The sequence below is a fragment of the Phaenicophaeus curvirostris genome, chromosome 3, assembly GCF_032191515.1.
Source record: "Phaenicophaeus curvirostris isolate KB17595 chromosome 3, BPBGC_Pcur_1.0, whole genome shotgun sequence".
In the NCBI taxonomy this organism is placed as follows: domain Eukaryota; kingdom Metazoa; phylum Chordata; class Aves; order Cuculiformes; family Cuculidae; genus Phaenicophaeus; species Phaenicophaeus curvirostris.
In genome coordinates this window covers 8,134,639-8,148,214 of record NC_091394.1, presented here as the reverse complement: position 1 = coordinate 8,148,214, position 13,576 = coordinate 8,134,639, and the positions used below count along the sequence as shown (strand labels likewise).

The 13,576-nt window shown below is 40.3% G+C and overlaps 1 protein-coding gene across 2 annotated transcripts in view; it reads left to right on the top strand.

Annotated features, from left to right (window-relative positions):
• Window positions 1-13,576, top strand: part of GABBR2 (gamma-aminobutyric acid type B receptor subunit 2) — a 457,827-nt gene that overhangs the window by 419,112 nt on the left and 25,139 nt on the right. For both annotated transcript variants that reach the window (XM_069853337.1, XM_069853338.1), the window contains exon 15: window positions 12,878-13,102. In XM_069853337.1, coding sequence (XP_069709438.1) covers window positions 12,878-13,102 — 225 coding nt within the window. The remainder of the gene's footprint in view (window positions 1-12,877; window positions 13,103-13,576) is intronic.

Below are 13,576 nucleotides of genomic sequence, written 5' to 3'. Positions count from 1 at the left end.
GCTTCTTAAGTTTTGTCCATTTTCTGGTGTATTACTTTACTACTGGGTTGATATATCTGTCAATAAATTCCTGCCCCACGCTTGGGAGACTATTTTTCACTTTGCATTTTTAATTTCACAGGATTTTTCTTAGAAAATTTGTTAAAAGGAACGTTTTCCATACAATTGTTACTTTCCAATTCCCTTCTACAGAATTTGAACGGCTTATTGGGTTGTTTTTTTTCCTGTTCTTCCAGGTAGAAGTTGCCAGTATTCCTTAAGACATTTTTCTCTATAGCTCAGTTTGAAAACTAAGCAAGTAAATACATTTGGTTTACATAGAGCAGGGGAATTAAAATGTCTTTAAAAATACTGAAGGATTCAATCACTTGGTGTTTTGGGGACTTTGTCTAAAAATAACTTCAATTATATTTTCAATTAAAAACCTGTAATTTGTTATTAAAGAGGGAAAATGACATTATGTATTTTAAAAATGCATCCTCAGGTAAGTTTCTTTCAAGTTTTTTTCAAGCTTGAGTTGGACTGGACAGGGATCAAACTGCACTGTTTCTCACTGCAAAAAAACATTTGCCTTAGCTTGGTTTGTTGGCATGTGTGTTGGACTGTTTTCTGCAAGATATGTGACTCAGTTTGATTTAGTTTGCAAATGCCATTTGGCATTATTCATCATACATATTTCAGGCACACGGTGTTTCATAACCACAAATGAAATATAAACTTTTTATTACTCCAGTGCCCTTTTATCACACAAATCGCTACACATGAGAAAGGAAGATACACTTCTGAATCACTTAAATAATTGCCATGGTGAGTTGTATGAGGACAAGAGAACTGATGCATTTTATCTCATCACCAAAGATGTTTCTGTACACCACACACACCTTGCATTCAGAGCAAAAAAATGAGCCTCTCATGTTACTGTATCATCTTATAAAGATTTATCTAACACAGAATTCTGCACTTTGCAATAATAAAAAACTTGTTTCTAATTCTATATGTTATACTAAAGAGCTAGTATTGCTGATTACAGTAGAATGGCAATATTTAAGGTGAAATGGCTTACTGATTTGCTCAGGCCAAAATAGTTTCTAGTGACTTCTTGTCTCAAAATGAGAATACAAAAAAATTAGGTTAACCTAAAAAAGTATTTTTCTTTTTTGGCTTGAAGATATAAAGCATTTTGATGACTTCAATGCACTGATGCAGTTAACAACTCACTCAGGGTAGGACAGAACACAGAAGGACAGGAAAGGGCAGGGAAGGGAAGGCAAGGTAAAGCAAAATAAGGGAAGACATTACTCCCCAGGATGCGCAGGTTCCTTCTATGTTAAAGTAAGCCAAGGCTCATGATTCTTCAGTTGTCTCAGAAGGAGTGTGAGGAAATGCATCCTAACTATACAAAGGGTTTTCAGTTACTGGATTCTGACTCCTCAGGACTGGTGACCAGAGAATGAAAGGAAAATGACCATCCTAAATCTTGCCTTTGTCATTGTATTAGTTGTCTTAGTGACCCCAGCAAAGTCCCACTGTACGTATGGGACTCAGGTTTTTTTCCCCGTCTTAGGTTCAGCTCCTAAAATGCTACATACAAATTCAAGGTCTGGCTGCGTGTACATGGTGACCACCAGTTGCAGTATGCATAGCTTTTGATTCTGATGATGCAGACACCGTAGAAAAATACCTTTATTTCATGTAGTCGAATCGATGACAGAAATCACATCATCTTAAACTTGCTGGTGGCTCATAATTAGTGAGTGCACCAACATCTTTGTGAGGCGTATGAATCATGTTTCTGATCTCAGCCAGATCAATACCAGATTAAAGACAGAATCACAGAATAACCAGGTCGGAAGAGACCCACCAGATCATCGAGTCCAACCGTTCCCATCAAACACTAAACCATGTCCCTTAGCACCTCATCCACCCGTGCCTTAAACACCTCCAGGGAAGTGACTCAACCACCTCCCTGGGCAGCCTCTGCCAGTGCCCAATGACCCTTTCTGTGAAGAATTTTTTCCTAACGTCCAGCCTAAACCTCCCCTGGCGGTGCTTGAGGCCATTCCCTCTTGTCCTGTCCCCTGTCACTTGGGAGAAGAGGCCAGCACCCTCCTCTCCACAACCTCCTTTCAGGTAGTTGTAGAGAGCAATGAGGTCTCCCCTCAGCCTCCTCTTCTCCAGGCTAAAGACCCCTAGCTCTCTCAGCCGCTCCTCATAAGACCTGCTCTCCAGCCCTTTCACCAGCTTTGTTGCTCTTCTCTGGACTCGCTCCAGAGCCTCAACATCCTTCTTGTGGTGAGGGGCCCAGAACTGAACACAGGATTCGAGGAGCGGTCTCACCAGTGCTGAGTACAGAGGGAGGATAACCTCCCTGGACCTGCTGGTCACACCGTTTCTGATCCAAGCCAAGATGCCATTGGCCTTCTTGGCCACCTGGGCACACTGCTGGCTCATATTCAGTCGGTTGTCAACCAACACCCCCAGGTCCCTCTCCTCCAGGCAGCTTTCTAGACAAACTTCTAGTCTGTAGCACTGCATAGGGTTGTTGTGCCCCAACGTATTGGACTCCTGTAGGGTGCTTTGTATATTGTCCACATGCATGAGACTGGTCTACAGTTTGATTGCCATCTTCCTGATAATGTATTTAATTAATATTAGACTCAACATGTACATATGTTGGAAGTTTCTTTGTATTACTGGCTTATTATTACAGTTGCATGTTATTCAGCTACTGAGAAACAGGCTTTCAAGGCCAAGGCATATTTCACATTTGGCTGTTGCTCTGCATATTAAATCCTACTTTTACCCTTTAAGTGTTAACTCAGGGGGTTTTAAGCTGTAACTAATATTGCTGACCACTCCTGATACATGGATTTAACATATGGTCCTTAGCTAACCTTGCTGAAGCTGAAAACATCAGTATTTCAAGGTGAAAATAGGAAAAACTAATACATATACATCATGGGATTTGGTAAAGGTTGCTAAGAATAAGAAATTTAATTCCTTGTAATGCTTCATATTCCAGGATTCTCTCTTGGTCACTATAGTTGACATACACTACTCTGTAGTTGACTTATGAAGCCAAATAAAATATTAATTCAACTAAAACGTGTCTTTTGGATAATAGTCAATTTTAATTTCAAACCTGAAAGAACCCCTGTTTCCTGAGGCTCTCTAATTACTAAGTTGAATTTATTATAGCCTCTTTCAAGTCAATGTACAAATATGGGACAGCACTAGGTCAGGAATTTTGGAAATCTATCATTTTTTCCATTAGCTTCTCATTAATGACTAAACATCGAGATCTTTCACCTAGATTTCAATTGGTTTAAATGTGTTATATTCATTTTGTAACATACTATTTTAAATGACAATACTATGCAATATTGAGACAAACACTACTGAGAAATCCTAGTAAGGGGGATAAATGTGATTATCTTCATTCAGTCTTGCAATCTCCTAGCATGTTGAAATATATCAGTATCCTCTTTTTTTGTCATTTATCGCCTGAGTTCACGCATCAGACATTTCATTAATTTGCTTAGGATAGAAATTACTGTAACAGCTCCATAATCACTGAAGGTGTTCCACTTTCTCTTTTCCCATATGGCCTCTTTATGTCTTAAATGAAGCTTTGCCAGGATTCCAATAAATATCAACAAATTAAGTCCAGCAGTCCAACTTCTAAATTAGTTCCTAAAATTCCTGCATGCAAGTTACTGGATCTCTCTGATTACAACAGCTTGCCTTGACAGGGTTTTCAAGAGCTCACTTACTGCTGGAATAAGCTACATTTCAGTGATTTGGAAATACATGAATGCATTGTTCCATCTATATGTAAATATAGGACAAAACTATTCATTAAGCATACCAAACCATGTATCGTTACTATAGAATTTGTCATCTTTCAAGGAATGAATCATTGTTGGTATTTCTTCTACATTTTTAGAAATCCTTATGAGGTTTGTTAATGCTGCTAGCCATTTATTTTCTACTATATATTTAACTTCCCTTTCCATTATCTTTATATTAGAAGTTTAATTCTTAATCATTATTATGAATTTTGTCTTTGACCTTCGTTATATTCTGTCTAGTCTTTGTCCAGGCTTATTGCTTGTTCGTTTTAAAATCCCCAACAACCAAGCAATTTTTAAGGTAAGGAAAGCTTCTTTACATCTATGAAGTTTAGAGCAGATTGTTTTGCCCACACCCAAACATCCTTCAGTTGCTGCTTGTAAATGTTCCTGTTGCTACCCCTGCTCCTGTCTCCAGTATCTTCCTTCGGTTTAATGGCTAATCTCTAAACATTAATTTTCCAATGTTTTCATGCACTTGCAAGTAGATTTGCAAAAATGAGTTAAGTACCATGATTTAGAGCTTGGGCTGCAGTCAGTGCCCAGCGGCTCTGTCTTCAATCGGCACTTGGCTGAGAGAGCAGCTTGGCCAGGGTACATGGACCTCACTAGCCTGAAATGCCTTTTTGAACTCCACTAGAGGTTGGTTGTGTGACAGGCACCAGTGGGCAAACACCCTGCCTGAGGTCAGACAGCCCTGAGCATGCAGAGAAGCAGAAATTTGGGTGCTAACAGAATTCAGGCACCTACAGGTGGTACTGAGGTACAACCTGGTTGTCCTTGCTGGATGCTGGGTGTAGCTTCTCGCTACCACTTCAGGTGCTTAAGCCCTTTCTGTATGTCTAGCCCAGGAGCTGCTTGTGAACAGTACAGCTGTGGTGTGTATTAAGGCACGGGTGGATGAGGTGCTAAGGGGAATGGTTTAGTGTTTGGTAGGAATGGTTGGACTCGATGATCCGGTGGGTCTCTTCCAACCTGGTGATTCTGTTCTATGATTCTATGCACTCCTGATTTTGGCTGTATTCCTCTATTTACTTAATATAGACCAGATATAAAGAAATTCTCATTTTGCTCTGAGACGGGTCGAGCAGTGGAGCAGGTTGCCCAGAGACATTGATTAGCCCTCATCCTTGGAAAGTTTCAAGTTCAGAGTATGTAAAGCTGTGAGCAGCCTGGTCTGACCCCACAGGTGGCCCTGCTATTTAAGCAAGAGGTTGCACTAGATGATTTCCTTAAGTCCCCCCCAATTATCATATGATACTATATCAATGATATGTCTATTCTTAATTGAACTCTTTATCAAATTAATGCATTTTATGCGCATAAAATTGAATAGTCTTCAGATTATGTTAAAATTCCTAATTATTTTCTGAAATTTCCTTTGATTTTTAACACATCAATTTGCATTCTTTCCTAATTCCCTTCATGATCAAAAAGTGTACTTGGAAGAAGGGACTGCTGCCTTCTCAATTAAATTGCATGATTTCAGCTCATATTTATGGTTTGTTTAACACCAACCCATCTGTCCCATCTAACAATCATTAGATAGGAATATAGTTAAGCTTTCCAGTGGAGAAAAGTAGTTTATAGTGGTACCAGATACTAGTTGAATCTTTAATAAAACAGTGGAAGTGTTTTAGAATCCAAAACATAACTTGCCATATGGTTTTGTAGGATAAATTTTTCCCTACTGTGGCCATAAGGAAACTTCAAATATGTTCTTCAAATATTGCAGATACTGCAATGTTCCCTTACATGTCTCTTGACATCTATTTTTTTATAGCAGAAATAGATTTAAATTGTAACACACACTTGTTTTTATCAGAGATGTTTGATTGTTTTACAGTGTTGTCTGTAGTAAACTTTTGCCAGAGACAGTATAGAGCTATTCCAATTCTTTAATAACCAATAGCGTGTTTGTTTCAACCTAATTACTATAACGTGTTTCATGACAAAGCAGAATTTTCACGGCAGAAAGTCAGATACAATCTGAATAGAAAGAAGGGAAAATATTTTATTAACCTGCTGGGTTTTGGGAGGCTGGAGTATAGAGTGGAAAATTATATCTGGATGCATGTTTATTTCCATAGTTTTGTGCAGCTGCTCTTCCATGGTGCTCTGGGCACCATACAAAGTGCCCTGCAGCAAAAGGGACATTACCAAGACCTTTACAAAGAAGGCCCTTCAACGGAATAGCTGACTATCACATCTTGCAATTAAGAAAATATTTAAATATTATCCTAATGCTTGATAGAAATATTATTCTTCCCTTTAGTACTGTTTATCCAGAGCATCTCTGTGAAAACCAATTAAAAACACAGCTGACTCACATCACATCAGGGGAGTGAGGGATGATTTAACATCAGATTTTGCTGACTGTGAAGGCAGGAGATATACAAGGGTATAGTTAGTTTTTCAGTTTGGTAACCTTACTTGGTGTGCTACGAATTGAAAAAAAAAATTACTTTTCTATACGTCTTCCTGGAAATTGCTCAGTGTTTTTTACTGCCCAGTTCTCCAGAGAAAACCTGAAATAGCAAAGTGCTTTTTTTGTTTGTTTGTTTGTTTGTTTTGCAAATTCTCATTTAAAAAAATCTGCAGCCATTACACTGAAATAAAAATGTGCCTATGTCTGGGTTTGATCTGGATTTAGTGCATGAACATGAGTAGGGAAACCCACAACTCCAGCTTCAGAGGTTACTTCAGATTGAGAGTTATTTACAGGCCAGAGTCCAGAACTGCCTTTATTTTAAGAGGCAGCAGGAGGGGAAATCTCCCAGTAATGTAGCCAGAAAAAAAAAGCAACCAAAAAAAACCAAAAACAAAGCAAAAAACACCCGCCAGCTGTAAGATCTTTGAAATAACGGCTTACTTTTGTTCTTTCATGCAGCACAACATGGCTGTGATCCACAAGTGAGCTCAGTAAGTGCTACTACAATACAGTAATTAGCTGCAAAGCTGCAGCATCATCCAATACATAATCTTTCCAAAACCATACCCTCTAGTTATTGGCAAGCATGACTTCTGACAGGATTGGAGACCTTTCCTCTCGTATTTCTCTTCTCTTGTCTGATATCCTCAGTATAATTCTCTTTCTTTATCTTTCTTTCCTAATACACCTCATAACTCATGTTCAAAGTATAAGCTAACGTGACTTTGAAATGAAACATATAGGCATAACTTTTCTAGGGCAGTACCGGGACAAAGGGAGTATAGGAGGATAAATAATTTCCAGCCTGTCATCTGCCAGTCTATGAAGTACAATAGCAAATTAGGCACTTGATTGTATTCATACATGTGGATCTGTAAGCTATTGTTGCAATGCTTAGTAGTCATTCTGGTGAATGAGATTTAAAATTAACTAGCTAGTAGATTTTCGGAAAAAAACAGTGTTATATATTTTCTAATACTTGAGCCACGAACACTTTTACTATACTCCAAGTTACCATAATTTAGTCAGTATAAGATTTTTAAAAATTAAATTTTTGGCTATTAAACTCTATACACACAAATATTGTGTTCTTCATAGTCCTGCTAATCCTCTAGAACTTTAATATAGATTTCTCTTAGTGTCCAGAATTATATTTGCAGTCACAATGATATAATCCGACTGTCTTCAGATGCTGTTTTCCACAGACCTATTCAATGGTTGTCTCATAGGCCTTTTAGGTGCACTGAATACAATCTAAACCCACCACATCAGCTGCTGCAGAGATAATGCTCTACATCACTGTAGTGTCAAATGGAACCTACCTACCCTCAAACGAAAGATGAAAGCAACCAATCTTGCCTGTACAGTCCAAATCAACATTTTAGGACACTTCCTACATCAAGATTTCCTACATTTAGGCTGGACATTAGGAAAAAATTCTTCACAGAAAGGGTCATTGGGCACTGGAACAGGCTGCCCAGGGAGGAGGTTAAGTCACCTTCCCTGGAGGTGTTTAAGGCACGGGTGGACGAGGTGCTGAGGGACATGGTTTAGTGTTTGATAGGAATGGTTGGACTCGATGATCCGGTGGGTCTCTTCCAACCTGGTTATTCTATGATTCTATGAAGATGATGAGTATTTAGTAGACTAAAATGGGAAAGGCTTTAAGTTAATGACTAACGATGTAGGGAGCCCTCCTAGTTGCATTCTGTCTGTCTTTGATTGAGATCCCTGAAGGGACTTAAGTTAGACCACTAGACATGACAGTGGACTATTGTGCTCCTTAAGTTTTAGGTAACTGTTTTCTGTGGGAGAACGCATAGCCCTAGATATTCAAATTAATTCTGTGACGCACAGGATCTTTCAGGAGCCTCAAGAGAGGATTTGTAACTGCTGGTATGAGCTGCCTAAGTGAGCTGGTATGAAACAGTGGGGACAGACATTTCCTGCCTCTCTCTGAATCCAGCACACGAGCACTGCTAAGAGCTGTCTGCCTCCATCCCTGTGCGTTTATGCATGCCTGCTCTAAAGAATGTTTAATCAAAATTCTCAGCAGAGATCAGAACTAGCATCCCACGCAAGTGCCCAAGTAATTAAGACAGTCAGTCTCTCATTACGTAAAATCTGACAACTCTGAAAGAAATTTGATAGCTCCTTCTGAAAACAGCCTCTAGTGTGGGGCTAGGGAGTACATCACAGGCAAAGTCTGGAGTCGTGCCGTGTTGTCCAAACACGAAGCTATGCAACGGTCATCATAAGCATCATTGTCTTGAACAAAGATGGCTAACTGTTATTTTGTGGGGTCCCAAGCATCTAGATATGTTCTGGAAAGCCTTTACCAGCTTGAGTCCTCTGGGAGCAATAGAAGGAGAGACAGCTGTGTTGCAAATCCCAGCACGCAGCCTTAAATGTCAAATAGTCTTTAAATTGCACAGCAGTCTCCACACTTAGATATCCCCAAGTATAATGAGAAGTATGATTTACATAGCTGGGGAAGACTGATGTTTAAAGTTTAGGTACCAGGAGTAAAGAGCAGCTTAGCTGGGTTACCGAGGGTTTGTGGTTTTAGCTGGAGCTCCTGCGTTTCCTATTCAAAATTGTCAAGGAGTCATGGAAATCTGGGCATTTCAGTATCAATGTCTGCATCCCATTCATCAGCCAAGCCATTTTTCAGGATTTTTAGTCATAATAGCTAATCTTTCACATGCAAAGATTGTCTGTGCCTCAGGAAGGGTGTCAAGAAGAAGAGCAGACAGAGGGAAAGCAAAGTGCCACATTTCCTCAGTAAGGCTCTATCTCAGGAGAAATCCTATAAACTCCATTGAGCTCTGCAGACACTTGTAGCAGGCAAAAAAAGGAGCACCTCTGGAATCACCATTGTCCTGGCAGCAGGCTGTAGAAAACTCTCAGCTTTTATCTGTGTACGAGTCTCAAAGATGAGCTGAGACTTTTAGGAAAGAGCAGCTCTTATCATGAGGCAAGCATTTTACTCAAAATGCCAATACAAATCAAAAACAATACTCTCAGATTTATACTGCATCATTCTGAGAAAACCCACTTGCTTCAAGAGACTCTCCCTTTCTTTAGTTAGCATATAAATAAATATCTTCCTTTCATCTGGAAGACGCTTGACCATTTTCTATGCTATTCTCAATTATAAATGAGAATAGGCCAAACCATAACCTCCATAACACTGTTCAAATGGTCTTTTTCCATTATAATTGATATTTTAGATCACTTTATAACTGCCTCGGCTATAAATTCATGCCTATTATTTGTAATAAGTGCTGGCCTCATTTAAGTATATTGGCTGTATTCCCAGAATAATGCTTTTGGAAGGGTATCTGTTCATACAGGGAGAAATGGGGGAGAGTGAGGGATGGCCCACAACCCTAATAATCTCATTAATAATTAATTCTAGCAGGAGAAGATAGAAATCTTCTCCATAGTTAATCCAGGTCTCATCTCTTTAAAAATGTGATGTAGACACGCACACAGAGTTTCCTTCTAACCCTCAAAACAGCTCAGACCAGACAGTTTGTCAGTTGATGGGCTGGTAAATATATGTAAATTTGAAGCACAGATGAGCTGAGCTGCAGCAAGAGTGCAGGGAATGCCGAACAGGCAGCTGCTGAGGCGGTGGAGTGCCTTGGAGGAATATTTGTATCCTGAATGAAGATATTGTCAGTGTATATCACCAGTACAGCCAGGTCAATACAGTGGACTATTTGTTTCTGCAGAGCCTGTAAAGGAATCTGTGTGTTATCTGCTCCATCTGTGCATGGAGCCAGACCCATCCTTTCTTATTGGAAGCATCACCTTGTTTAGATGAGGGGCTCCAGGAAATGTAATAGAGGATAAGCTGCTTCTCTGGCACAAAAATATCCAGCTCAATAACCAGCTTACCAACCTCAGCTACCCTAGTTGAATGCCTCTGAGACCCTTCAAGAGCAGCCCTCTCCCATGCTCCATTTGCAGCAGCCACTGATTTTTTTTCCTGCACTTCTTCAGCTGCTGGGAAAGGCAGGGGGAGAGGCAGGGGACTGTAGTGAGGTGTGGGCTCTAGTACTGCTAGAGGTTATGGGTAAAACACAAGAGGTAAGCCTGCGACAAGAAGGAAAGGGAGTGCTCTGGAAAGGACACTGCCCTGCAGAGGTGTGTGGAGTGGCCCGCAGATCAAGGGAGGTGATTCTGCCCCTCTATTCCTCTCTTATGAGACCTCATCTGGAATGTTGTGTCCAGTTCTGGGATCCTCAGCATAAGAAGAATATGGAACTGTTGGAACGGGTTCAGAGGAGGCTACAAAGATGATCACAGGGCTGGAGAACCTCCCATACGAGGACAGGTTGAGACAGTTGGACTTGTTCAGCCTGGAGAAGAGAAGGCTCCGAGGAGATCTTATAGCTAATCTGAAAGGGGCTACAGGAAAGCTGGAGAGGGACTGTTTACAAAGGTTTGTAGGGATAGGACTAGGGACAATGGGTATGAACTGGAGAGGGGCAGATTTAGGCTAGATGTAAGGAGGAACTTCTTCACCATGAGGGTGGTGAGGCACTGGCACAGGCTGCCCAGGGAAGCTGTGGCTGCCCAACCCCTGAAGGTGTTCAAGGTCACGTTTGATGGGGTCTTGGGCAGCCTGATCTAGTGTGAGGTGTCCCTGCCCATGGCAGGGGATTGGGGCTTCATGATCTTTAAGGTCCCTTCCAACCCAAACTATTCTATGATTCTATGAAATGGTGCCAAGAAAGATTTGGGTACAAATTGCAAGGGCAACTGATGCTGCTATTACTGGGAAGAGCAACCCCTCCCCACGTATCTTGACTTAGATTGTGGCAGAGATGGCAGCTTTGGAAACTGGGTGAGCAAGAGGCTTGCTGGACTTGGCAGCTCCTCCAGCCTGCCACGTTCCATAGGCTGAAAGTAGGTGCCTTATCTGCCAAAGCCTTCCAGCCAGGTCTGCTCATGAACACGTGACAGGGTAACATATGTGTTGTAGGCAAGAGAACAAAACAAGCCAACAAGCTCAGCAATAAGAGAGCAGAGCTGGCAGTTCAGCAGTAAGTCCTGGATTGAGTGCCTGGGTGAGTAGGTAGGTGCCTGCAGCTTGCTAGTTTCTGTAGGAGTGCAAAGCAGCTGAGTCACAAATGGTTGGGTTTGTTGCCATTGTTAGTTGAGGTAAAAACTAGGCAAATAATCACAGAAATTTGCAGTTATTAAGGTCCAGTTACTACTGTGTTTGAAAGCACAGAAGGGCAAAACTGACTCTGGATAGCAAACATAAAACTATCAGTTCCTTAGTCTCTTGTGCTTGACTGACAACCAAACAACGTTCTTCTAGTCCAGGGAATTTGCCTTCAAAATTTTTGGTTTACCCCTCCAGAAAAAAGGCAAACATAAGGTAAATTTGTCTAGGCAACTGTAATTAATCTGCAAATGGAATCATCATAGACCTTTAATTCCCTGGATTACCGCGTGGGTTGCAGTTCTTTGAAACAGACAGTTATCTGCATGACATGGCAGTGAATAAATATGTTGGTCTGGGAGGGAGGGTACCAAGGTCAATGGGAACACATCTTTTTCCTTCTTGCCTGTCCTTGCAGTGCACTCAGAAAAAGCTGGAAAACACAGAAACCATGCCTTGGGTCTTAGTGATGATTCCTCTCTCTATCCTTCCCTCCTACTGAATCTGCTCTCTGCCATTCTTCCTAGGGCACCATATACTCTCACCAGGCTTTTCAGGCTGGGTTACCTATTTACAATATCTTCAGTGTGTTTATGGATTTACTGTGCTGCCATTTCTCTGATGAATGTAAGAGAAAGAAACTAATACTTCGCATCAGTTCGTGTCATAGAAAAATCTAATTGAATTTCAAGGGATGAAGACAGCTTCCTTACATTAAAGACTTTCCCCTGCTGAATTGCAAAAGCATATTGCAAATAACAAACAGGGTAAAATTTGAAAATACACCAAAGAAATGAGCAAAACAAAAAATGGCACAAGAATATTTTATGCCAGAAATCATTAGACAACTGCAATTGAAAGGCCATTACCAACTCCCACTATAATAAAAGACATTATAATTGCAGTCTGAACAACTAGGGTGGCACTTTCTACATTGTATATTTGTCTCCCATGGGACACATCTTGGCACTGCTGTTTATTAATGTAGATGATAATCATACAATGAATGACTGGATTGATAAGAATATATTGAGAACAGCTGCTAAAAATAGCTAAAAGAACAACAGACATTGTATCTTTACTGGAATCCTTGGAAACAAACAGGAAGGGCTGCTCTTAAAAATTACCAAAAGTATAAAATGAAGATAGCAATGGGTTTTTGAGAAATTTGTTCACATCACAACTAATTCCAAGTCTCACATTTTTCTTGTGAGAGCAGGAATCTGTCTTGTGAGCAGAACAAATCACACAAGTAATTAGGTATTGGGTAAAAGGTAGGTGTATATCTCTATATTGTAATATCACTTATATTTGTCAAGTTATAAAACATATCAGTTTAAAATTAATGCTTTTTCTGGATACCAGCCAGTTCCTCTTATAATTATCTTCTTTTCCCTTCTTTTACCGTTTCAGTTATTCGGGTGTTTCCTAGCCTGGGAGACACGAAACGTCAGCATTCCTGCTTTGAATGATAGCAAGTACATCGGAATGAGTGTGTACAACGTGGGGATAATGTGTATTATTGGTGCCGCTGTTTCATTCCTTACTCGGGACCAACCCAATGTGCAGTTCTGCATCGTTGCTTTAGTCATAATATTCTGCAGCACCATTACTCTCTGCCTCGTGTTTGTACCCAAGGTAGGTGAATTTGTTTATTGTGGGGCTGGATGGTTTTTCCCCTTCTGTTTTGTAATTGTGATTTGATATGTAAAAGTTCGTTGCCTTTTCAAGCACAGTGGGTGTGTGAGTTCTACACCAAACCCATCTATAATCTCGTGTCTCCGAGTCCTGCCAGAAACGACAAAGCCTCATGACATTTTGGAGAAATTGGAGCATGCAAAGTTACAGGAGTGTGAATGCATGTGTTTCTAATGCCTTTATCATTACTGAATCTGCGACTAGGGAAACAAAGGTTGTTTTCTGTAATTTCAATGGAAGAGTCTTCATTTCCAACTTTTAGGAACTTTTTGGAAAGAGTGGTAAAGTGGAGATTCAGGAGGGACAGGTCCAGTTGTTGATTGCTACACTTTTATGTACCCAAAGCAAGATAGTTACAGTCTCTGCTTCTATGCCTTTAAAATAGTAAGATCTTTTTAGCTCACTAGCATGTTA